The 26,463-nt window shown below is 36.3% G+C and overlaps 1 protein-coding gene across 6 annotated transcripts in view; it reads left to right on the forward strand.

The window, feature by feature from the left end:
- DCC (DCC netrin 1 receptor) overlaps window positions 1-26,463 on the forward strand; it is a 1,219,152-nt gene that overhangs the window by 891,691 nt on the left and 300,998 nt on the right. For all 6 annotated transcript variants that reach the window (XM_043444495.1, XM_043444496.1, XM_043444497.1 and 3 more), the window contains one exon: window positions 2,809-2,858. In XM_043444495.1, coding sequence (XP_043300430.1) covers window positions 2,809-2,858 — 50 coding nt within the window. The remainder of the gene's footprint in view (window positions 1-2,808; window positions 2,859-26,463) is intronic.

Raw genomic sequence — 26,463 nt, forward strand, 5'->3', positions numbered from 1 at the left:
GTATATTCTTGGCCTTCTGAGATGAGGAGATATATATCACTTGTAAGCTTTTATTAAAAGGACATTTAAGGGTTACATATCGACTAGCATAGCACCTAGAACAAAATGTATGATAAATTTAAGATACCTTCCCTTTCCTCCAAAAATCTATGTTACAATTTTATTTGGTGATAATGTATAATATAATGTAAATATTATAGTATCAGATGAAACATAAACTAGAGGTATTTTTCATGTTTGTGTTTTGTTATAGTTTAATATTAAGATGTTATTTCCAATCTTCACTTTTAAAGAATTGCATTTCTTGTAAGCTGCGCAATTACATGATTCAGAGCATAGTATTTTTTTCAGTTTGTACCTATTTTAATTTTTATTGTGCTACAGAGTAATTTGAACGTGGATCATATTAAATTCTTCCTCATTATGAGAATATCATGCTTTTTTTTTTAGTTCTTCTGATCACACAAATTGTTATTTCCAGCCTATCTTTAATCTTGTCTTGGTATAGTCACTTTAGAAAACTTTATATCTATTAAAACTTAGCATCTGTTTAACCCTCATAGGGAGTTCCACTTCTACCATTATTTCCGCTCCTAGGTATGTAATGAAGGAAATGAATGTCCAGCAAAAGCACAAACTAAAATTTTCAGAGCAGTTTTATTCCCATAACTCCAAACTAGAGATTGATCCAAATGTGATTCACCAGTAGAATAGACAAATATATTTTAGGGTAATTATATATTATAATACTGTAGAACAGGAAAACAAAACAAAAAACTATTGCTACTTGCTACAATATGAATGAATCTCAAGAAATAACAGTTAGCCAAAGAAGCCTAGGGGGGAAAAGTCAACAACTATGGTTTTGTTTTTAGCGAGCTCAGAATAAACTAAATTAATTTCTGAAGTTAGAGGTCATAAAAGTAGTGCCTACTATCAGAAAGATATTGACAGAAAAGGGACACAAGTGAGCTTTCCAGAAAAAGATACAGAAAATGATATAGACAATGTTCTATGTCTTGATCTAGGTGGCATTTAAATGGAAACACACACACACCATTTTATCCAGTCACAGATTCTGAAAGATTTGTGCACTTTCTTATATGTTATAGTTTAATTTAAAAAATAAATTTGCAAAAATAATAAACGTTTTTATCGTTGAGTGAATTTATTCATTAGAACCCTAAATGTGAAAAACATTTTCTTATAATCTTATAATCTTTCTATTAATTGATTCATTCAACAAATATTTGCTAAGTGTGCCGCATGTGCTTGACACACATCGACATTGGGCATGCAGCATCCAAAGGACAAAAGTTCTGGTTCCTCTGAGAGTTATATTCTCTATTTGATAAGAAAATAATAATGTAATCAAATGAAATTTAAAAATAAAGTCTATCTTGTAAATAATAGAATATCTTTTTGAAAGAATACTTGTTGACCTAATTCATGAACAAGCCTCTGGTGAACATTGTATCACAAGTTACATTGATATTAACTTTTATCAAGTTCTAAGACAAGAAGCTCAAAGTCAAAACAAAATGAGTGATTATAATTCCCATCATGTACAGAAAGGTCCAGAAGCTAATATTTGAGTAAGTATTCATTTTTTCATTTAATTATTGAGTCAGTAAATATTAATTGAATGTCAGTTTGGAGGATATAAAGATTAATCAGACATATATCATGTCTTCATAGTGATTCTTTTTTCAGAAGGCAAAACCAGAGTAGGACATAAATAAATCCAGGGTAAATACAAGTACACCAGGAAAACATAGATATTGTCCAAGTTCAAATTAAGGAAGAGAAACATAACAAAAATAGCTCTTAAAATTTTGAGGATGCTGAAAGCACTTCTTCTCTATTAAATTTATCAATTTGTCATGAAAAGAATACTCAGATTAATATACAGTAAGCATTTACTGAATTCCTGAAGCATTTACTGAAGCTACTTATATCCCTGTTGTGGGGCAGAAATCTTTAATTTTTTTATGATTCACCCATTAAATTCAGAATAGTACTTGACATATAACAGTCTTTCAGTGAATGGCTGTCTTAGAATTACTAACATGATAGAATATTCACTTTTTGACATAGTAAATATCCATTTAGAAGTATTATACAGAAGGCTGTATATGTTCTTCCACCTTTCGTGAAGGAGCAGAACAATTGAAACGCAAGTGGGAGAAACAAAATACCTAGAAAACCCACAAAGAAAAAGAAATTGCTCCCTTGTTAATAGAATTCACTCACCAAATGCACTCTGGTAACCTGCTTGCATCTGTGACACATGGGTTTAATTACAAAGTGTGAAAAGAAAGGGGATGTGTTTCTTCTTTTCACTTTTTAGGGGATAATAAAGTTTGCATTAAAGGGATTAAGCAACAAGAGTGACCATTAGAATGACATATTTCATCATAAAACCACGCAGGTCCTGAAAAGCAGAAAATCTTAAGCCTTTAAAACCACTCCAGGAAATCTCCTGTGTGATTTTATTGGTTCCTCTGGGAAGGTTATCACCGGGAAGCTGTAATTAAATGGCAGTATTTAGTCTCACTGAGGTGCTTTCTTGCCTAAGTGTTTTGGGGGCTCCCTAGATGAATAACTGGCCCACCAAGTGAGAAAAATATAAACAAATGCAGTTATTTTCCATCTCTCCAGGAAAACATTGAAGTGCCACCTAGAATCACCTACCTAATTTTTCTTACAAACTGTGAAAAATATGCACGTTCTCTTTTCAAAGTGGGTTGGGGTTTCTCTTTCATGATTTTGGCAATAACTGGTCTCACCTTGTTTGATTTCTTGTAGTGCCAAGTGCCCCGCCTCAGAACGTCTCCCTGGAAGTAGTTAATTCGAGGGTGAGTTGTGGAAATGTTTACTACTCCCTTACCTATACATGTGTAACTTTCAGTCACCCAGCTATCCTGCCTGGGGTGGATGGCGGCTTCCATGTGAGCCAATGTTCCAAAACAACACAGTGAGTGGCATTAATCCCACATCCTCCACCACACTTGAATTAAACAAAGGGGTTGTTTTCTTCTAGTATACTTCATTCTATACATGTTTTAACAATTAAAGGTTATTCCATTAGGTAACAAGAGTTATCTACTCACCTATATTGATCAGTACAGGACATTATGTGCTGGGTGAAAAAAATTGAACATAGGAATGAAAAAAAAGCAACTGCAAGAGGTGGGATAAAGAGAGACCTTGTTTCCTGGTAGATTTACTTAGAATTGACTCTTTTATCATCATCCCTCTTCTCTTACAGACATGGAGGGCTGTTGTAGGGCTCTGATAAGGTTATATTTATGAAGCAGTGTTTCTCAGTGATGAATGTTTTCTTGGCCTGAAAAGTTGATGTAACTTTCAAAAGGGCTTAAATTAGGCTGGGTATAGCTAAAGATAAGGAGTTTAACACCAGAAACAGTTTTCTGGAAATCTCTCCTTATTCCAAGTGTGTCTCACTCAGCATTGGAAACAAGCCTAAGCCATGTAGTAGACTGATGTGGCTTCCTTCTTTCATCATCTGATCATGTGCACTCAAGAAAGTAATTTCACTCTTCTTGGACCTCAGTGAGGAAATTGGCCTAACTGGTCTCCAAGCTCTAGGAGACCCCAGGGAAATTTAATGTGTCTTAGAGAAAGTCATACTTTGGTATTTAATCCTAGCTTTCCCTCTTAGTAACTGTATCTGATGTTAGAAAACCTCCAACCTGAATAAGCCCCAGCTTCTATTATATATTCATATAATGTGGATGTTAATTCTTCCCTTATTGATTTGTCATGAGAAGTAGTAATATACCATATGCAATGGATCTGACTTAGTGTCAGTAGTTATTACTTCATCCAGTGTACAATTCCTTGCCGTATTTTGTGGATGCCTCTGATGAAGTCATAGTCTGTGATTTTGATCAGATTTACCTCTGTCAAGTGAATTTATCTTTTGAAGCTAATGAAAAAATGTCTCTAGAAAATGGTTACCCTTTATGTTTTTAGACACTAATTGCATGCAAATGAATGAAACAAATTTAAACCTAGAAGGAAGAAAAATAAGTGAATTAAGGGAGAAAAAAATTAGCTAAAGGGAAATAACCAGAAATAGACATCACCCTAAAAGTGACATTATTATTTACAACAACATTAAATGTTTTATAGCTGAGCTGTTCTTATTAAGAGATTGCCAAATCAAAGTCAAGTAGAGCTTGACAATTCTTGTAGGTTGCCAATGAGTGAATCTTGGAGATCATATTGTAGTTTCTCTTGTTTTAATGACTAATTTTTATTAGACTTTCACCCTCTGTACATCTTTCCTCCAGGTCAGAACATAGAAATTGATATAAGCTCTTTTCACGTGTATATGCTCATATCCCATAAAAGTCTGCTTCAGCACAGGATAAATGTTTTCTTCTGAAGGTGAATAAGGCATTACTGAATGACTCTGGATGCTATCTTTAAATATGAATGTATTACTTTCCTATAAGAAGGAATTCCTGGATTGCAAAATTGACTTTTCAACTGATGTGTGTGTATGTATATACACACACAAATATCATAGGCCATACTCTTCTATACTCGGCAGTGTTTGCAGCAAGCAAATATTAACATTCCTGATTCTGTCCTCCTGAATTTATCTCTGTAGCATTGCACTACCAGAAAATTTAGCTTGTTCATTAGCTTTTCAGAATGATCACAGCAGAGCAAAACACTGGAAACCTTCCGACTCTCCTCCTCCTCTATTTTCTTCTTTCCTAGCTTTTAAGGAATTATAAATTATTTTTCTTGAATTGTTACCAAGAGGAAAAGAACTGGGTGATCAAACACTGTTTTATCATCCCCAGTATGTTGATGCAGAGAAAAATACTAACAATATTTTATTCTGATATACTTTACTTTAAAAGAAAAGCTCTTTAATATACTAATATTTGCTCCTAATGATTACCATTTCAAGGAAAAATACTTGTTTAAAAAGAAACTTTGTAGTTGAAAAATTGACATATTCTTTTTGACCAATAGAATTATGAATTTGGGGGGATTTTTATTTAATATAGTAGGATGAGTCATACTTTAAATTTTTATTATATCATATCAGCAATTATGGAACTTTTGATTAGCAGTCAATGAGGAAATGTCTTGGTGTTCACACACAGGTGACTAGGATTTCTGTACATAGGACTGAGAAATGACTACAAGATGTAAGAGTATCATTTATAGGTATTTGATATGGTATGGCCACCTATAAGCCAACTGGACCAAGAAATCATCTTCCAGGACATGTGAAAAAAGCGGTCCTAATACACTGAGATAAAGGACCAAAGGAATTTTTCGGTCCAGCATAGTGGATTGCCTTTATAAAACTAATCACAAAACAGACTAGACTCCTTTTCTGTATGCTGCTTGTGAACACAAGTATTATTTTGAAGGAACGACTTGACCTATAGATATTATTTTTAGTTAATGGTTATGATTAGATGGTTATTTTTCTTATGCTAAATACTTTTTTTTTTTTTTTACAAGAAATAACATCTTCACAAGAAGAGATAAAATAGTGACTTACTGTATGTACTTTAAAGTGCAATTTTTTGTTAGGAAAACTCTGTAAAGATAATTTTCTTAAGATTTTATTTTGAAAACTATTATTATAAGAAATAAATATTACAACTTAATTAATTGGTATATAATGTACAAGCTTGTAGAATTCAAAGAGCGTATTAAGTTGGCACTTGACTATTTTCCTTTATTTCAGTACAGAAGTTAGCAGAATAAGACAATTTAGGGTATACTGAGGTTCAAGGTATTCATGGTGTTTGGACTCTTTCAGTAGCTCTCTGAGATCTTGAAAAGTCACTGCGTCTTGGTTTCGTTTATTAATTTAATGTTACTCTCCACTTACTATATATCTACTGTGTGTGTGTAAATATAATGCTAGGGACCTAACTCAGTCTTTCCCTTCATGGAACTCACCATTTATTAAGAAAACATGGGAGAGGAAATTCAGCTTTCATCTAACCACATTTAATCCGTTGTAACTCTTCAAAGTAGACATTTTATCCCCCTTGATAAGATGAGAGAGCTGGAGAGAATCTCTAAAATCTCTCGTGGCTTCCAAACGTCTCTGACTGTATTTTCACTTGTTATACCTTTCCTGAATCATTTTATCTTTACAGAGTTTGAGAAAATGGCACAGGTATATTGATTAACTCACATGGCCAGGTATTTATCAGCTGAGCACTATGGGGTGATTACAAGGAAAGAAGCACTTAATCCAAATAAGAAAAAAAAAAAATACAGTAAAACACCAGGCATGGATCATTGTGCACATTTAGAGTCTTCAAGCACAAAATATTAGATTTCTCTCATTATATCACCTTTACACCTCTCCACTGTTGAAATTCTTATCCTTCATCTATGTGGATGTCATTTTCCCTACCCCTGAAAGGGTTACCCAGTTAGTCACTCAGAGTTCAATAGTATGTGATACAAATCACTACAACAGTAAAAGAATGACCGGTTATCTTTTTTAATCTTAAGGCATTTCATTTTCCCACGTTTCAGCATAATTTGGCATGTTTTAATAACTTGAAAATTAGTTTAGCGATCATGCAATTCCCTTTAACCAGATACTACCCAAAGGGAGAATTAAAATAGCAATTTCCAACTTCAGAAAGCAAACTGATCATTTTGGTCCCAGGTGTTTTACTGTCTTTTTAAAAGTGATTAATTAATTAGTACTTTATTAACACAAGGGGAATCTTAAGCATTGTATCATTGAATTAGCCTCAAAAGGCTGTTTCTCAATATGTGTCATGACAGGAAGGGGTTTGGTTGTTTGTTTTTCAATTTAAGATTTGACAGATTCAGAAATATTTCACTTTTTTTTTTTTTAATTGGAGTGTAGTTGATTTACAGTGTTGTGCTAGTTTCTGCTATATGGCAGTGAATCAGCTGTACATGCACTCACATATTCAGGAAGGGTTTTGACTGAGGTGTGTTTCTTCTGTCATTGGGCTAGTGAGAAAATCAACAGAAGAGACAGCCAAGTGGATAGCTGAGTGAGGCTTTTGCATTTGATTCCCAACTGGGATGTTCACTTGTGTGAACATAAGGAGAAGGGGATAAATTGGAAGAATGAAAAAGGGCCAATTGAATTATGTTATTCTCTAGATCTTCTATTTTAGGAGGAGGGCCTGCGCGCGCGTGTGCGCGCACGCACGTGTGTGTGTGTGTGTGTGTGTGTGTGTGTGAAATTGAGATTGTCTTTCCGTGGTTGTGCAGAGGGCACTTGCATTAACACTGCTTCCTACTGCGTCACAACCTCCCTAAAGCCACACTGTTTTCACAGGTGTTCTAGAACCACTCCTATCATCTCACCATGATTGTAAATGTCAATCTCCCTCTTCTATGAGATAGCTCTGAAAAAAGCTATTTTGGTTTTTCTCTTTGAATCATCCTAGATCCTCAGAAGATACATTTTGGCCAGTGAGTTATTTGGAGCCAGAACTCTGTGCCCTCCCCTCACAAATATAGTGAATTTCTGAAACAAAGTTAATGTGGAGAAGAGGGAGTCATAGGAAATCTTTAGGTGACCTTAGGTGACCTTCAGGTGATTGATTTCACATAAAGATAAATTAGAAACTAGCATTACAATAATGTTTATACTCACAAACTTCATACTGATATTTGTATTCAATCATAATACACTGAACATTTCTGCTGGACTATGGTTGGATTCATTTGAATTCATTTGAAGTAGATACAGATCTCTTGTAGTTTTTTAGTTACTGATCCCTTCATTGATTCATTATGTAACTGTTCTTTTAGCATAGATATAATCTAGGAACAGTGACTGAAAGTATTTGGGAAAGGGCATAAGGGTAGGAGCATAATTATAAGGAAGGGAATGTTTCCCGATAGTTCTTAGTGTCTAGTCGTTGTTGGTATTTTGTTTATTGGTTGGTTTCTTTTCTGTCTAAAATTTGTAGACTAGACAAAAAACAGAGTATAGATACACATTTTTCTATTATATTAAAATAAGGCAGTGTGTAATAATTCATGAGATTCCCTCAAAAATAAACTTGTGTTTGGTCTGTAATTTGTATAGAACCTATATTCAGATATCTGCTATCCTACTTACTCTTTTGAAAAATATATATATTTTTTAATTGTAATAAAATATATGTGGGCTTCCCAGGCAGTGCTAGTGGTAGGGAATCCACCTGCCAATGCAGGAGACCCAGAAGATGTGGGTTTGATCCCTGGGTCAGGAAGACCCCCTGGAGTAGGAATGACACCCCCCTCTAGCATTCTTACCTGGTAAATTTCTTGGGGAGAGGAGTCTGGTAGGCTACAGTCCATGGAGTTGCAAGGAGTCAGACACAAGTAAATACAAAATACAGATAAAATTTACCATTTTAGCCATTTAAAATACACAGTGTATAAGCATAAACATTTTCATATTGTTGCCCAGTCATCACCATTCATTTCCAGAACTCTTTTCATCTTCTCAGACTGAAACTCTGTATCCACTGTATAGGAATACTCTATTCTTCCTCCAGGCCCTGGCGACTGCTATTCTACTTTCTGAATCTTGACTTATTTTATTTAAAGAAGTGAGGAAACCAATACACAGAAAAATTTATTATTGCCCTTTCAATTTATCTTCATAGAGAAATAAAACACAATTTTAAGTCTTCACTATCACTGGGGAATAGAGGCTTTAATGAACTGTAGTGGTTAAGGATAGCGGCAGATGCTTTAGCTGGTTGGAAAGAAACACCTCCCTTTCCATTACTGATACTGCTTTCAGCTTATTTATCGTTCATAGTCTCACATTGATGAATTATTTTTTTAAGATCTACTGATGAAGCCAACTGTCATAGTTAACAGTAAAGAACCAGAAATACATGCATGGGATTGTTCTAGAGTAACTCTGGGAAACATAATCTTGGTCATCAGCATCAGTTTTATATCCCATCATAATTTAGATCAGAGCCCTAGGTAGTAGCTAAATTGATCCTTTGATTTATTTTTGAACAGTTGAAGTCAACAGTTTCCACCTTTTTTTTACTGAAAACACGATAGATACATTATGAATAAGGATATTAAGACAGTAAAAACATTTGCATAACCAAGTTTTAATAATATAAATGTATCATACCATTGAAATAAATTCCACGAATAAGTCAAAGAAGAGGATACTCTTGAAATTCTAAGCATATCTTTGTATCACACCATCACTCATTTTCTTAGGTACATATGGTACTTTTCCAAGCAATGATGTTTTTAAAAACTGTGAGAAAAATAAGTCCTCTATTGAAAATACAAAAGGCTGTGAAAAGTGTTTGTTTAATTCTGCTTTGCCCAAATGATTTCTTTATATGAAAGTATTTTGTACTAAATACTATCTTTAAAACCTTTTTTATCTTTTATCAACATCACAATACACATTCCAAGGGGCTTCCCAGGTGGCACTAGCGGTAAAGAACCTGCCTGCCAATGTAGGAGACATGGGTTTGATCCCTGGATCAGGAAGATCCCCTGGAGGAGGAAATGACTGCCCACTCCAGTATTCTTGCTGGAGAATCCCGTGGACAGAGGAGCCTGGTGGGCTATGATTCGTGGGGTCGCAAAGAGTCAGACACAACTGAAGCAGCCTAGCATGTATGCATGCATTCATTCCAAACCAGAGCAATGTACTCTAAAAATCGAGTAACCTTATTTCCTACATTCTTACCTGAATTAATTTGAAGTAAAAATAAAAAGGACGTGAAAGAAGAAAAAATTATGAAAAGCTAGAGGTGAATCTAGAAACAGTCTTTATAACATGCCTATGTGCATAACTAAAGAACAGGGAATTAAGAACCATCGAAGACATTTATTACATGATTTGGAAAAGAGACAGGATTAAATCTTGATATCTTTATGAAATTTTATAATGTAAACAGAACAGAAAAACATTTTCTAGAAGTTTTCATCTTCTTACTTCAGATACCTAAATACATTAGTGTTTGCTGTTGTGTGTTTTAAGGTTATTACATTTTGCTGTTTCCTAGTTCTAGTCTCTGGCCCTTAGCATACCTACATAAAGGCTTATGACAAACAGTCTAAAATATGTGATAGAATACCATTCTCTTTGGAGTTCTAGTCCCGTTTTCATATCACCTTGTAATTTGTACTTCATCAAACACATTTCTAATGGATCCAATTCTGATTGGCTCTGAAGGCAAAGCTCACTTTAGCCTTTCCATGAAGTTTAATGAGATTTCCCTCTAGTCATGCATTTTTGAAAAGTGGTAGGTGTAATATTGGACTTAAATTAAATGAATCTAGGTTTAGTGATAAGATCTCTGATTTTAATTTAGTTCATAGAAGTTGCCCTTGTAGTTGGAATGGTTGATGAAGTGGAGGACAAGAATAGGTCTAGTCCTACCAGCAGGTAAAAGTAGTTGCTAACTATGTGATTTGATTTTGGAGATCTTGGAACATTCAATTCACTAGTGTAGCTTAAAATATTGTTTACCTTAGAAAACAAACGTTGAAAAACAAATCTTTCATCTGAAAGATTTAAGACATTAGCGTGAGTATGGTAATTAACATTCTTGGCACATATTTAAGGAGCATCTAATTGTAACCAGAATAATAATAATAATAATAGTAATAAGGACAGTAACTAATTTTTCAGCAGGTGTTTTGTGCCAGACAGTATGCTAAGTAACTAAAGCCCTATTTACTCCTTATAATAACCCTATAAGGTAAGTATTATTTGTTATATTAATGATTGCAGTATTGACTTTGAGCCAAGTTTATTGCTGGGAAAGCTACAATGAAGTCAGTCAAATATCCTTCTAAATTACACATGGCAATATGGTAGAGAGGGAGCTAATTTTAAATCAGATGGTCAGGAATGGGCCTTTTAAGAAGGTAACACTTGAGCTGAGACAAGAATATCAAAAAGGACCAGTTTTGTCACCTTCAGAATAAATCATTTCAAGTAAAGCTAACAACTTGTGAAAAAGTCTTGAGAAAGCTTGTATTCCAAATCATGTGTGCATGATTGGGAACTTGAAATAGTACCAGCATGAGTGCATTATAGATCACGGGGTTAGGGCTAGATCACATGGTGTTTTACAGGGAATGGTAAACATTGGGATTCACTCTGTGGACGATGCAAAGGGTTTTGAAAGGGGAATGATCTGATTCAACTTTTTAAAATACCTTATTGGCTGCCATGAAGAAAATTGTTGGGGACAGGGTAGAGAGAAAGCCAGGACACCAGTTAGGACACAGTTCCATGATCTACCATATATTTGACAATTGTAGCTGAAACCTGCGTGTCATTAGAACAGATGAAGAGAGAAGTGGAAAAAATCATATGTGTTACATCTGGAGCCAAGAAGATTGGCTAGTGGGTTGGAATAAACACACAGACAACACAGATAAAGAGAAGAATCAAGGATAGAGACTAGATCTTTGCTACTAAAAAAATGAATGAATTGTGGAGTTATTTAATGAGATAAGAATGACTGGAGAAAAAATTGGTTTAGAAGGAATAATCAATTAGTTTTTGGACATGTTGAATTTAAGAGTACTACTGGACATATGATTAGACCCACTCCAGTGTTCTGGGCTTCCCAGCTGGTGCTAGTGGTACAGATTCTGCTTGCCAATGTAGGAGACATAAGAGACAGAGGTTTGATCCCTGAATTGGGAAGATCCCCTTGAGGAGGGCATGGCAACCCACTCCAGTACTCTTGCCTGGAGAATCCCAGGGACAGAGGAGTCTAGTGGGCTGCAGTCCATAGGGTCACAAAGAGTTGGACACGACTGAAGTGACTTAACATAGGCCCAGGAAGAGGTAATCGTTGGGAAAGCAGGGTCTAGGTCTTGAGACACTACACATCTAGAAATTAGATGAGAAGGAACAAGAGGGGTAGGATGAAGCAGAGGCCAAGTGTCACAGAGGCCAAGGGGGAAGATTAGACGCTGCCCACTGTGACATGCACTGAGGAAAGATAGAGTCGCATTAACAGCAGCGAAGTGACCACTGTGGGAGGGAGCATGAAGACAGGAAGCTGGAGGGAGCGTGGGGTGACGGCAGAGGATGTGTTCGACAAGTTTTGCTCTGAACTGGAGCAAAGAAATGGACAGTAACTTCAGGAAATGGTAGACTTGAGGGACCTTTTATAGTTTATTTTTGAACGTGAATGATACGGCAACTTTAGGGAACAATGCAATATAAAGGGTGTACAAGAGAGAGTGGAATCTTGCAAGAGTACAAGCCTCTAAGTAACCAAGACAGCAGAGGATCTAGCAGACAAGTGGAGGGGAACAGATCCTTCAAGATGAGCAGAGATGGAGGGAGTAGGTGTGGATACAGGCGTGCCGATCAGTTTGTACCTGAAAGAAGAGTGTGAGGAAAGATCACCACCAGTGTGTAATGAAGTATTGAGGGTTTGAAGAGAGAGGAAAAGTTGGGAAAATACCAACAGTTATTTCAGCCAACTCATTGGAAAAGACCCTGTTGCTGGGAAAGATTGAAGGCAGAAGGAGAAGAGGGTGACAGGGGATGAGCTGGTTGGATGGCATCACCGGTGCCATAAACTTGAGCAAACTCCAGGAGATTATGAGGGCCAGGGAAGCCTGGCATGCTGCAGTCTTTTGGGGTCTCGAAGAGTCAGAGACGACTTGGCAACTGAACAACAGCAAAAGTTATTTCAGGTCATGGAAAGGAATCATAACATACACGAGTAGTGTGGACTGACCATTTGAGATGTGTCTCATGAATTTGAAGTGACATGGGCCAACACAATTGTGTTTGCTTTCTTTTCCATGGCTGGTTGTTTGGTTGTTGGCCAGGGGTAGGTAGTTACACCTTCTGTTCATAGTTTACCAGAAAAGAAGGGATGAAGTTAACTGATTTGGCAGTTCAGTTCAGTTCAGTCGCTCAGTCGTGTCCGACTCTTTGCGACCCCATGAATCGCAGCACGCCAGGCCTCCCTGTCCATCACCAGCTCCCGGATTTACTCAAACTCATGCCCATCGAGTCGGTGATGCCATCCAGCCATCTCATCCTCTGTCGTCCCCTTCTCCTCCTGCCCCCAATCCCTCCCAGCATCAGGGTCTTTTCCAGTGAGTCAACTCTTCACATCAGGTGGCCAAAGTACTGGAGTTTCAGCTTCAGCATCAGTCCTTCCAGTGAACACCCAGGACTGATCTCCTTTAGGATGGACTGGTTGGATCTCCTTGCAGTCCAAGGGATTCTCAAGAGTCTTCTCCAACACCACAGTTCAAAAGCATCAATTTTTCGGTGCTCAGCTTTCTTCACAGTCCAACTCTCACATCCATACATGACCACTGGAAAAACAATAGCCTTGACCAGATGGACCTTTGTTGGCAAAGGAATGTTTCTGTTTTTTTAATATGCTATCTAGGTTGGTCATAACTTTCCTTCCAAGGAGTAAGCGTCTTTTAATTTCATGGCTGCAGTCACCATCTGCAGTGATTTTGGAGCCCCCAAAAATAAAGTCTGACACTGTTTCCATTGTCTCCCCATCTATTTCCCATGAGGTGATGGGACCAGATGCCATGATCTTAGTTTTCTGAATGTTAAGCTTTAAGCCAACTTTTTCACTCTCCTCTTTCACTTTCATCAAGAGGCTTTTCAATTTGTTTGGCAAGGGAGTGATTAAAAAGAAGACCCACAGAGTTAGAACTAATGAAAAAAACAGTTGGAGTGAGGGCATGATACATAATGAAAAAAGCGATAAGGTCATTGGATTACATAATTTTCCTCGTTTTACCCAGGAGACCACTCATACTTTGAAAGACCAGGTAATAGGCTCCAATGTCACACAGGGAGGCAGTGGAAGCACTGGGATTCTAACCGAGGTTTAGGTTGTTGGTCATTTGGCCACATGGTCTCCAAACTCTAGGGTTTTATGAGGTAAGTGGTACAAAGCAGAATTCACAATAAGGTTTGTCTTTAACTGCAGGTAAGCTCTCAGTGGAATAGTTCCCAGGCAGAAGGTAACTTCTAGATCAACAGCTAGAAGATGGATTCAGCCATCCAATGGAACTCTGGGGGATGCATAGGAAGAGATGGGTATAGATGCTAAGCAAGGAGAGCTAAGGAGGGAATTTCAGCCACACATACACATACACACACACATTTCCTTGTCTTTCCAGTTCTTCCTGGAAGGAATCTACATTCTTCTGTATCTCCCAATGATGTATTTCTCTCTGATGAGCTGAGAAAACACCTCAGAGGAGCTGCAGTTTCTTAAGTGATCAAAGCTGATACCTCAACAAAATATTCGGTTCAGTTCAGTTGCTCAGTCAACTGTTTACAACCCCATGGACTGTAGCATGCCAGGCATCCCTGTTCATCACCAACACCTGGAGTTTACTCAAACTTATGTCCATCGAGTCGGTGATGCCATCCAGCTATCTCATCCTCTGTTGTCCCCTTCTCCTCACGCCCTCAATCTTTCCCAGCATCAGGGTCTTTTCCAATGAGTCTGTTCTTCGCATCAGGTGGCCAAAGTATTGGAGTTTCAGCTTCAGCATCAGTCCTTCCAATGAATATTCAGGACTGATTTCCTTTAGGATGGACTGGGTGGATCTCCTTGCAGTCCAAGGGACACACAAGAGTCTTCTCCAACACCACAGTTCAAAAGCATCAATTCTCTGGCACTCAGCTTTCTTTATAGTCCAACTCTCACGTCCATACATGACTGCTGAAAAAACAATAGCTTTGACTAGACAGACCTTTGCTGACAAAGTAAGGTCTCTGCTTTTTAATATGCTGTCTAGGTTGGTCATAACTTTTCTTCTTTTCTTAACGAAATATTAAGCAGTCTTAAAAACTTATGGAATTTCCCAATGTACTTCTGGTTTTTCCTCAATTCCAAGTTCTAGAATATATACTTTTATTGAGAGTTTGAAAGGGAAAAATTGAGATCACAGAGAAGGGTTTTACCTTAGTCTTCAAGGTTTGTTGGCAGTAAAATGAAACCTCTAACTGATCAGCAGCTGTGGTCTGGAACCATTAGGAAATATATGTTAGATTCAGAGAAAATGCAAACCAGACACTCGGCATACATTTTATTAGAAAGTGCTGTTAATTTGAACAATAAACAAAACTAAACCAACTGGTAATAAATTAGATAACTATAGAGCAAATCTTGCCAGATAATAGTGCAACTGTCTAAATAAGAGTATTATTTTAAGATATAGCTGCTTTAGCAACCAACCTAAATCTAATGTATCTTTCCCTTGAGGTCATTTTAGTTTACTCTCATTAAAAAAGAAAAAAAAACATCTCTAATATTATGCAGTTGGAATGTGTACTCCCAATAACATTCAACACTGAAAGCTACTTATTTCATTTATTACATTGCTCTTTTGCATAGAAAGTGGTAGCCTTCCTTGGTTTTTCAGAACTGCCAAAAACATCACCAAGTCCACTGGCAAACTCGTTGAAACTGGCAGAATCTAACAGCATCATCTTCATGATTCCTGAACATTTTATAGAAAGTATGCTACATATCGAATATAAATGGATTTTTCAAATATGTTGAAGAGTATGTATGTAATGTTAGGTTAAAAAGTATTGAAGAACAATTTGGTATTTTCAGAAAATTAACTTGAGATCAAATTGCATATCTAATCTTAATGGAACTGGGAGAAATTACTTGTGTCTTCTACAAATAACTTTGTTCCAAGGTAAATGATAAGAAATTTTATAGGATTTTTCTGTGTAGTAGCTCAAGTTCCTTCCACCTAAACATTTCTCATCTTTTGGTGCAATCTATTTGACAGACCATTTTGTGTTTTAGCTGAGAGGCAGTAGCTATTAACTAGATCATTGTCTATTTTATTTTTACATGGATAAACTTGAAGAGAGACACGCAAAAGAAGTTTCTATGTGAAATATCTTGTACTAACTGTAAACAATAGCATCCTTTAAAAATACGAAGCTGACCATAGATTTTTATCTTTTATGCTTAGATGAATCATGTTGCAAAGAATATATGTGCATATCCATGGCAATAGTATCAATATCTAATTCTCCATAGATGTCTATATATCAACATATATTTACAAGTTGAGTTTTCTTTTTTGTACTTCAAAGAAAAAGAAATCTGTGTTTCATTTGAATGCTTATCAAATCAAATTGAAATCAAATATCATGATACTTAAAGGAAACATTGTAAGTTAACAAATCTCCAAATGGTCTCTTAATTTAGAAATTTCATTACAGAAAAGGCAAGGAAGAACCTCAAGGTTATTTCCATTAGAATCTTGAGTGAATTCTTTCGTGTGCCTATTCATTTGTATCTTCATTTATTCATTTGTTGGTTGAATGATAAATATTCATTGAGTAAATACCACGTGACTGACACTAACTAAACACTTCAGCTCTGCTAGTTTAATAAGATGCTTCTGTGCTTATCAGTCGAGAATCTCAACACCTCCATGAATGGCAGCGATGAATGAGAATCTGACAAGTGACTGACAACCCCTGAGATTGAATAGATATTCCATCCTCATGGAGCAAATTGACTTCTCTACCTGTGTTAGAGGGAGCAGCAACTTCCCTGGCAGTCAGTACTTAAGACTCTGAGCTCCCAGTGCAAGGGGCCTGGGTTCGAGCCCTAGTCAGGGAACCAAGATCCCACATGGCATGTGGCGTGGCCTAAAGAAAAAAAGGGGCAGTGCTGGTCCCTGCACATTGATTAGAGGTTGTTGACGCATTTTCTGACCATACTTAGTTTTGGTGTAGTCAAAGAGCTGTTCTTGGCGTATGAGATGCTGGGTCTAGAAAGCTGACCCTCAGTTACATGCATGCCTGCTCAGTCGAGTCCAGCTCTCTGTGACCCCATGGATTGTGGCTCTTCTGTCTGTGAGATATTTCAGGCAAGAATACTGGAGTGGATTACCATTTCCTTCTCCAGGGGATTGTTTCAACCCAGGGACTGAACTCAAGTCTCCTGCAGCTCCTGCATTGGCAGGCAGATTCTTTTGCTACTGAGCCACCCGGGAAGCTTAGCTACAGGTGGGACTGAATCTGCACATTGTCCTACTGTCCTGGAACTGAACCTGGGTGTGGCTGAATCAGTGGGTAGAGGCTATCAGCTTGGAGAACAGAGCTGAAGTGCTCAGACTTTAAAGAGCATGAGTGAAATTTAAGTCGTTTCAGTCGTGTCCGACTCTTTGCAACCCAGTGGGCTGTAGCCTGCCAGGCTCCGCTGTCCATGGGATTCTCCAGGCAGGAATACTGGAGTGAGTTGTTATGCTGTTCTCCAGATTTTCCCAACCCAGGGATCAAACCAGCGTCTCCATCTCTTAGATCTGCTGCAATTGCAGGCAGGTTCTTTACCACAAGTGCCACCTGGGAGCCCTTTAAGGAACATAGAAATCCCTTAGTGTAGATACTTGTTTAAAATGCAGAAACCCTTCCCCTCACCCTGCAACACACAAACTTCTGATTCAGTAGACCTCCTGTCCAGGAAACATGTTTTCTGATCAAATGGGGATGATCTACAGATCCCATTATACTAGCGTCTAATTTGATCAGTAGTTTCAAACTCTTTAATACAATCCATTTCCAAGATTCACTTTTAAAAACAAAATTTTGAGTAGCATTTTGGTATGGTATGCAAAGGCAAGATGAGAGATGCTGTCATTGGTCTTTCAGGGATGAGGGCAGAGGTGTGCTGAAGCCTGCTTATACTGGTCACCAAGATCCACTGTTAATTTTCTAAGGAGTTTTGTGATCCCATTGTTAAACACAAAAATTATTTGAATTATATAAACTTACGATGAAATAATTCCAGATTTAAAAAGGTAAAATTTGAAACCTATCACTTCTTCATTACTTTACTACATTTTATCTGTGCCTTGGGGTAATTTACATTCAATTTGCACACTGGGAATAATGTAGAATGGTGTGCTGTGTACATCCCTTCTCAGTTATGCCATCAGTGATGTCACATTTGTCACTTGGAATTTCCCTTGTTAGGTATATTTATATTGCAGAAATCAGCCAAGGCCAAACATGAAGGCTTTTTTTTCCCAGAAAGCTAAATTTTGAACATGTATTAGTATCCCACAGATTCCCTGGTATCTCAGTGGTAAAGAATCCACCTTCCACTCTGTCACTCTGCTTATTTAACTTATATGCAGAATACATCATATGAAGTGCTGGGCTGGATGAATCACAAGCTGGAATCAAGATTGATGGAAGAAATACCAACAGTCTCAGATATGCCTATGATACTACTCTAGTGGCAGAAAGTGAAGAGGAACTAAAGAGCCTCTTGATGAGGGTGAAAGAGGAGAGTGAAAAAGCTGGCCTAAAACTCAGCATTCAAAAAACGAAGATCATGGCATCTGGTTCCATCATTTCATGGCAAATAAAAAGGGAAAAAGTGGAAGCAATAACATTTTATTTTCTTTGGTTCCCAAATCACTGCAGATGGTAACACTTGTTTCTTGGAAGAAAAATCATGACAAACCTAGACAGAGTGTTAAAAAGCAGAGCTATCCCTTTGCCAGCAAAGGTTCGTATAGTCAAAGCTATGATTTTTGCAGTAATCATGTGCAGATGTGAGAAATGCATCCATAAAGAAGGCTGAGCACTGAGGAATTGATGCTTTTGAACTGTGGTGTTGGAGAAGACTCTTGAGAGTCCCTTGGACTGCAAGGAGATCCAACCAGTCTATCCTAAAGGAAATCAGTCCTGAATATTCATTAGAAGGACTGATGCTGAAGCTGAAACTCTAATACTTTGGCCACCTGATGCAAAGAACAGACTCACTTGAAAAGACCCTGATGCTGGGAAAGATTGAAGGCGTGAGGAGAAGGGGACGGCAGAGGATGAGATGGTTGGATGGCATCACTGACCCGATGGACATGAAGTTGAGTAAACTCCGGGAGTTGGTGATGGACAGGGAGGCCTGGTGTGCTGCAGTCCATGGGGTTGCAAAGAGTCAGACATGACTGAGTGACTGAACTGAACTGATGGCTGATTCGTGTTATTGTATGGCAGAGGCCCTCCCAACACTGTAAAATCCTTCAGTTAAAAAATAAAAACACAAATAAGCTAGAAAAAAACTCCACTGAAAATTACAGAATATTTTAAAATTCTGTATACAGAAATTCAGTTTTGAGCATCAGATGGAAAGTTGATTTCAATCAATCATTATATGATTTCTCTCTATAATTGCTAGTCGATATCTTGACTTTTAGAAATGTCCACACAAGTGCAATCAGGTCACTCGATGTCTACTCTCCCTTAGGGTGTTTGTTAAACTTTTTATTCTATTCTTAAATGGGTATACCTTTTTCTGAGAGTGTTTTCTAGACTCCTGGTTTTGATTTTAGAATTGATTTCCCCCTCATGCTGAGGAGGACATGAATGTCAAGAACTTGACTCTCCGATGCACTGACAGAGTGACACACACACAGGAGTCAGATGATATCAATAGGAAAGCGTACTTATTTTCTGACATGTGGGTCTTGTGGGAAACTGACATTGATGGGAAGTGATGCTCTATAGCCGAAAGGAGGAATATCTCTCATGCTGTCAAATTTGATTTGGTTCAAACTAAGTAAACACTTTTGTCATGATGCTGTTCTTAAGAAATATACTTCTGAATATGCCCTTAGCTTTTTGGTTAAGTCATAAATGTCTATAAAGTCTATAAAATAGTACCTGTCATAATAAGTAAATGATACAAAAAATAACTATCAGTATCTGAACCTGTGAAATGGACTATAAAGTCAGTACTTCAGCAATGCGGGACATCCTGTTTTTTATTTTTAACTAATTCCAGCAATGAGCAATCATTTGCCTGACTTTGCAGAGAATTGTGACAAGTGATATAACTGGTTTCGAAGAGGCTCTTTTTCTTTAATGAACTTGAGACTTATTTCATTCCTAAATGTTATATTTGAAAGACTGACTTAATGTGTGAGTATTAATGGAATCCAAACTTTTAAATGCTTGAGTCTTACACACATTCTATTTAATCCTCATAATGTTAGATGGGTTTTCCAATATGAAAAAAATTAAATTCATTCCATTTTCTCTAACTTGTAGAATACGCTATCACTTGCACAATGACAAAACAGAATCATCAAGTGTTTATCATGAAACTGGAATTTTAATGTTATCAATTCATAAATAAGGGGCTGGATCTCTAGTCATTCATCTGACAATTGAGTCCCCTGTATAAAACATTCTTCTAGCTCATACCAGAACTCTTCTGAGGACAGTGAACTTTTTCCTTTCTTAAGTAGCCATTTTTGTCACATGGAAGTCTAACTTCAGAAATTTATATTCGAAATAAATTGCCCTTTCTCTCTGTAACATCCATTCACTTGTCATAATTATTTCCCCTGGGACTGAGGGAACAAATCTAGCGGGCCTAGTGGCTTTCCCTTATGGCAGTGTTGGGAATGTTTGAAGAAGTCTGTCAAGCCCTCCTTTGCTCCACAGATGTTTTTCTCCATGTTAAACCTTCTTAGTTTCTATTAGTGTTTGTCATTGGCTTGTCAGCTCCTGACTTGATATGTCATCCTCTTCTGCATAGTTCGCAGATGTCATTTGCTTATTAAACATCCCTTTAATGTACCTTCTTCATCTTAAATATAACATCATTGTTTGTATAGTATACAGTCACATTGATGTTGTGGGTGGTCACATCGTGTGGACTCACTAAAAGTGATTCTTCACTAATACACCTTGAAGTATCTCATGAATAATACTTACAGACCACATCTTCTTCACTCTGTTTATGCCAGCCTTTGTCTGATTTACATGCAAGACAGCTTTATTTGTCTTTATTACATGTTGTCTCAGATGATTATAACAACCTTTCAAGGCCCTGTGGAATCATTATTCACTTATTCAACATCAGGGAGCAAAGATTGGTTGTATACTTGGTACATGTTAGGCAATGTGTAGGATGCTAATTCTGTGGTCTAGTTATTTGATACATGCCCAACTTTACTTGGCTTCCTTATTCCCAGTAATTCTCTCTCCCACTTTAATTTGTCTTCAACCCTGGACCATATTTTGTTTCTCCCCCTTGAAGAAGCTTTCATTAAAAACCTAAAGTTCTGAAACCATCCTAAGTGACAGTTGTTCTTTCCTTTCAGATCTGTACTGTGTTCACTCTCAATGAACTGATTGACCTCATAAATACTTTCCCTTCATTTATTTGGTTCCATTTATCATTTTCCCCTTTATCTCATTCTTACTTTAAAACTGGGCCTTGCGTTTGATTATGTAACTCATCATATTCACCACTCTCAAAATTATTTCTATTATGTTTTATTTTCCTTTAATACTAAGCCATTTATCTCTTATTACTCCTCTGAACTCTCTTGTCTATTCCTAAGTCAGAGTGTTATGGGAGAAAATTCTACAGTTGGCTGAAATACCTAGATCTTAAGGACCCTAAACAAGTCACTGATCCTTTGCTCCTGTTGACAATTCCAGTTCTTCCCATACAGTCATCATATCAGTTATGATAGTTTTACCTAGAGTTCTCTGCCTCGTGCACAAAAGTGATTCAGAAATCCATTCTGCTTTACAACAAAATCCACATATTTTTGCCCATATCCAAAAAGTCAATTAATATGCAGGGCTCCCTTGACCTAGCACTGTTTCATCAAAGCTAAAATTATATCAAGAAATTATTTTTCTATACATTTTTTTAAAAGTAATTGAAGCTGATTCATTTGGGTAATTATCATAGGTCCTCATTTCGTCTCATTTCCTGTAGTCTAAGGGTCAATACGTTTGTCATAGTCTTATTCAAAACCACACAAAAGGAGCTGATAAAAAGGAAAATTGTTCTCTTGCTTGACTTCCTGGTTTCCCTACTGAAATGTATCTGATTTTACTTAAAACCCTCCTGAATTATTATTGGCACCAAACATGTGAACTGTTGCTTATAATCTCATGATTGGTATAATACTTTTTTACATGGAATAATTCAAAAGTCAGTACAAAAGCAAGATTACAAAAAAGTAACTGTTTTTTTTTTTTTTAACATTATTTCCACTCTCAAGATGTGCTAGTCAGTCATGGGTTTTATTTTTGTTTGTTTGCTTGTTTTTCTTCCCAAAGTCACACAAAACCTGGCCAAGAGTGAAAATGAAAGTCACTCAGTCGTGTCCGAAATATACCACAAAATATCATAGCTGTAACCTACAGAAAGCCATCCTTCATTTAAACAGAGACTTAATGATCTGTTTGGAATATGACAAATATTTGAAAGATGTCAAATATTTGGAATATGTCAAATATTTTGAATGTGTCAAATATTTACTTTAGAGATAAAATCATTCAAGCTCCCTATTTTAATAATTATATAAATTATACACATGTCTAAATTCCTCAGCTACTTAGTTATAGACCTGGAATGCAAACCTCAGTTGTCAATATCTACCTAAACTAGTATCTACTCTGTTCTGTATGGAAAGAAATTCTCAAAGAATTGTTAATGCATTTTAATACCTGAATCTCTTGAAAAAATAATAGTTTGGACGATTTGCTTAAAGCTGAAGCTTTTGATAATCATATGGTCTGTCCTTCTCTTCTTCTTTATAAATATATCCATCTTATTACTTAGACAAGACAAATATGTGTGACAAAAAGAGAGTCACATCATTTTTGTTTGACAAACCTCATAAGTGTATAGAAGGATGCTCTCTAGAGAGCCAATTTCTATCCTTTTCCTTCTCACATTAATGATGTCATTTTAAGTTTTTGGATGCACAGTATCAAATGATATTCTTTCAAGTGACTTCATGACACAGAAGGTGCATTGTGTAAGGAATATCAAGTAGAGGTTCTCAGGTGTTTTTCCATTTAAAATGCAAAGGAAGAAATGCAATTACTATTTATTATTTAGTTACCTAATGCCTGCCCATCATGTCTTTTTGAATTTGGCCCACTAGCTTATAATTAAAGGAATTATCCCTGCTGGATGTGGGTACAGATTCATATTATTTCTGTGAAAGCCTGTCTCCTGTCTCACTTTAATGAAAATTTAAACCTCTTAGAGTGGCATGTGGCACCTAGAATTATTTTTCTTTTGTTTGAACAGAATTGCAAGGGAAAGAACTCCTAGAAAAGGGAATCCCTTCTTCTTTTCATACTTTCAAGCATTCATTTTCCTTTTTTGAAGGGATAGATGAGAAAAATATGGAAATATTTATATAAGATCATAGATCAGGAAAAAAAAAAAGATCATAGACCAGTAAAACAGAAACAAAACCTCCGGACTGCTCCTAGATTATTTGGGCTTTTAAAATTTTTTTATTATTGAATATTTTAAAAAATTGTAGTAAAATATGCATAAGTTGACCATTTTAACCATTAAGTGTACAGTTCATTGATATTAAATACATTCCTATTATTGTGCAGCCATCACAAATATCTATCTCCAGAATTCTTTATCATCCCCAAAAAAACTCTATATTCATAAAACATTAACTCTCCCTTCCAGTCTCCCCTTAAGCTCTGCTAACAACTATTCTAATACTTCATCTCCATAAATTTGCCTATTCCTGATACCTCGTTTAAGTGTAATCATGCAACATTTGCCCTTTTGTATCTGCCTTATTTCGCTTAGCATAATGCTTTTGAGATTAACTCATACTGTTTTGTTGTCACAGTAGCTTGTTCCCTCATATTTCTAAGTATAATTTCGTTATGTAGATGTACCAAAGGTGTTTAATCCATCCTCTCATTGGTGGATATAGGGTCGTTCCAGGTTAAGACTACTGTACATTCTTTTTTTTTTTTTTTAATTAGTTGGAGGCTAATTACTTCACAACATTTCAGTGGGTTTTGTCATACATTGATATGAATCAGCCATAGATTTACACGTATTCCCCATCCCGATCCCCCCTCCCACTTGACATAAACTTCTTTTAGGTGAGTATTTAGAAATAGAACTACAGGTTCAGAATTTATAAATATGTGTGTTACTTGATTCAAAACAGTTTTTGAAAATCGATTTGCAAGTTTGAATTCCCACCAGCAATGAATGGAGGTTTCAGTTGTCTAGTCTTCACCAACATGTGTATTGTGAGACTTGTTAATTTTAGCAATCTCCTGGGTATAGTAGAATCATGTCTTATTGTGGCTTAAATTTGTATTTCTCTGATAACTAAAGATGTGGAGCATCTTTTGATGTTTGTTGGCCATTTGAGCATTTTTCTCATTTACTTAGCAGGGTTGTTAAATCTTTTGCATTACTGATTTGTTGAACTTCTTTAGCATTCTGGAAATGATTCCTTTTTAGATTTTTGAATTGGGAACATTTTCTCCAAATATGAGGCTTGCCTTTTCAGTTTTTCATTGTAGTCTTTTGATAAGTAGATGTTTTTAATTATGATGAAGTTCATTACTATATTTTTCTTTCAGTTTTAATAATTTGTTTGACCTGTCTAAAAAAGCTTTGTTTGCCTCAATATATAAAGATAGTCTTTTATGTTTTACCAGTTTTTACATTAAGGTCTATGATCCATTTGAATTAATTTTTGTGTGTAGATTGAGGAAGAGGCCAAGCTTCTTTCCTTTTTCTTATTTAAGGATACAGTTTTATTAGCACTATTTGTTAAAAGGCTTCTCTTTTCTCATTGAATTATTAATATTTAGTGCGTTTGTTGAAAAATAATTAACATGTATGTTTGTGTCTATTTCTGAACCTGTTGTGTTTCACGGATCTATTTATATCCCTTTGCTGATACCATATTGTTTTAGCCGCTGTACCCTTAGAGTTCGTCTTTAAATTGGGCAGTGTAAGTCCTCCAGAGTTGTTGTCCTACTTCTTCAAGATGGGTCATTATTATTTATCTTCCTTTTTAGATGATTGTTCTCCACAAAGAACATGCCATCTTATTAGAGAAGTAGTCTAGATCGTCTTGCAAATCTCTATTAGATTGAAAAGTGAAAGTCACTCAGTTGTGTCTGACTCTTTGTGACCTCATGGGCTATACAGTCCATGGAATTCTCGAGGCCAGAATACTGGTGTGGGTAGCCTTTCCCTTCTCCAGGGGATCTTTCCAACCCAGGGATCAAACCCAGGTCTCCTGCGTTGCAGGCAGATTCTTTACCAACTAAACTATGAGGGAAGTCTCTCTATTAGATTATCCTTCATAATTAAATCAGGCAAGGCCCATAAAGCAACTTTTTGCCAAATATGTGTATATGTGGATGAGTGAAATACAGCAAAACATGGGCTAATGTTTTTGGTGTGGTTTATGCCTTTTCTTTCCAGATCTTGTTGTATTTAAATGTAACTTTCACAGCAATTTCTATGAGGTAGTTTCGACTGTCTCCATTAGTATTAATAGATGGATAAAGTGATGGTCAGAGAAGTAATCCATTCACATGATTCAACTGGAGTCTCTTAAATTCTTGATGATCATGGCTGATGAGCATTCATCCTGAGTGATCATGTGGGGTTGACAAATATATTTTTAGCTAGAGACAGGTCTTCCTAGTCAGTTGTTACACTGAAATTATGTGTATATAAGCCAGAGAATAGTTTTAATAATTCTGACAATTCAGTGGGCCTTCCATAAAAATTATATCCAGAAGTACTTTAAAAGTGATGGTTCTGAGTAAAGTCAAATTCTGATTCTCATTGGTTTTTTTTTTTTTCTGATATCAGATGTTGCATTGCTTTTCTTAAATTATTTTTTTATTGGAGTCTAGTTACTTTACAATGTTGTAATAGTTTCTAGTCTACAGCAAAATGAGTCAACCACATATCATATATACATACATACTGCCCCCCCCTTTGGACTTGATTCTTACTGTCTTAAAAATCACTACTAAATAGAAAAGTCAAATATAGATAGCATTTTTTATGCTGAAAAAATGTATGACAAAGTTTTCTGACAGCATTAAATGTTAATAGTTGAAACATTATACATTAGTCACATATCAATTTAAATAGACAACTAGATGATTATTATCTTGCCACCACTGAGAAAGAAGACCTTAACACAAAAGTGGGTTTAACTTTTAAACTTGTTATTTACTGAGAGGTTCTAAGAAGATAAGTTGTCAACCTAAAATCTTTAAATTAATTACTTTCTAAAAGAGGGTCATGGTCCTGCTTGACCTTCACACAGGACACTTGGAGACATCAAGTGGTTAAAAGTAATTGCATTTCTTATATTCTCTGAATTTATCTAGTATGTATTCCTGATGACTTTCTTCATGACAGCTACTTTTTTTAAAGAAAAAGTTCTGGAGAAATATACCATATCTAGGGAAAGTATCTTAGTTTCTATTTGTCTGATGGATCTTCTAATTTATCATTAGGGGATATATTAAGTTGGGTTTTAAGTGTTCCAGTTGAATCATGGCTCCTAGAATTAACGCAATACGAATGCTTTGTTGAAGTTAAATGTTACATTTATGCTGTG

Source organism: Cervus canadensis, chromosome 23 (genome assembly GCF_019320065.1).
Source record: "Cervus canadensis isolate Bull #8, Minnesota chromosome 23, ASM1932006v1, whole genome shotgun sequence".
NCBI lineage: Eukaryota > Metazoa > Chordata > Mammalia > Artiodactyla > Cervidae > Cervus > Cervus canadensis.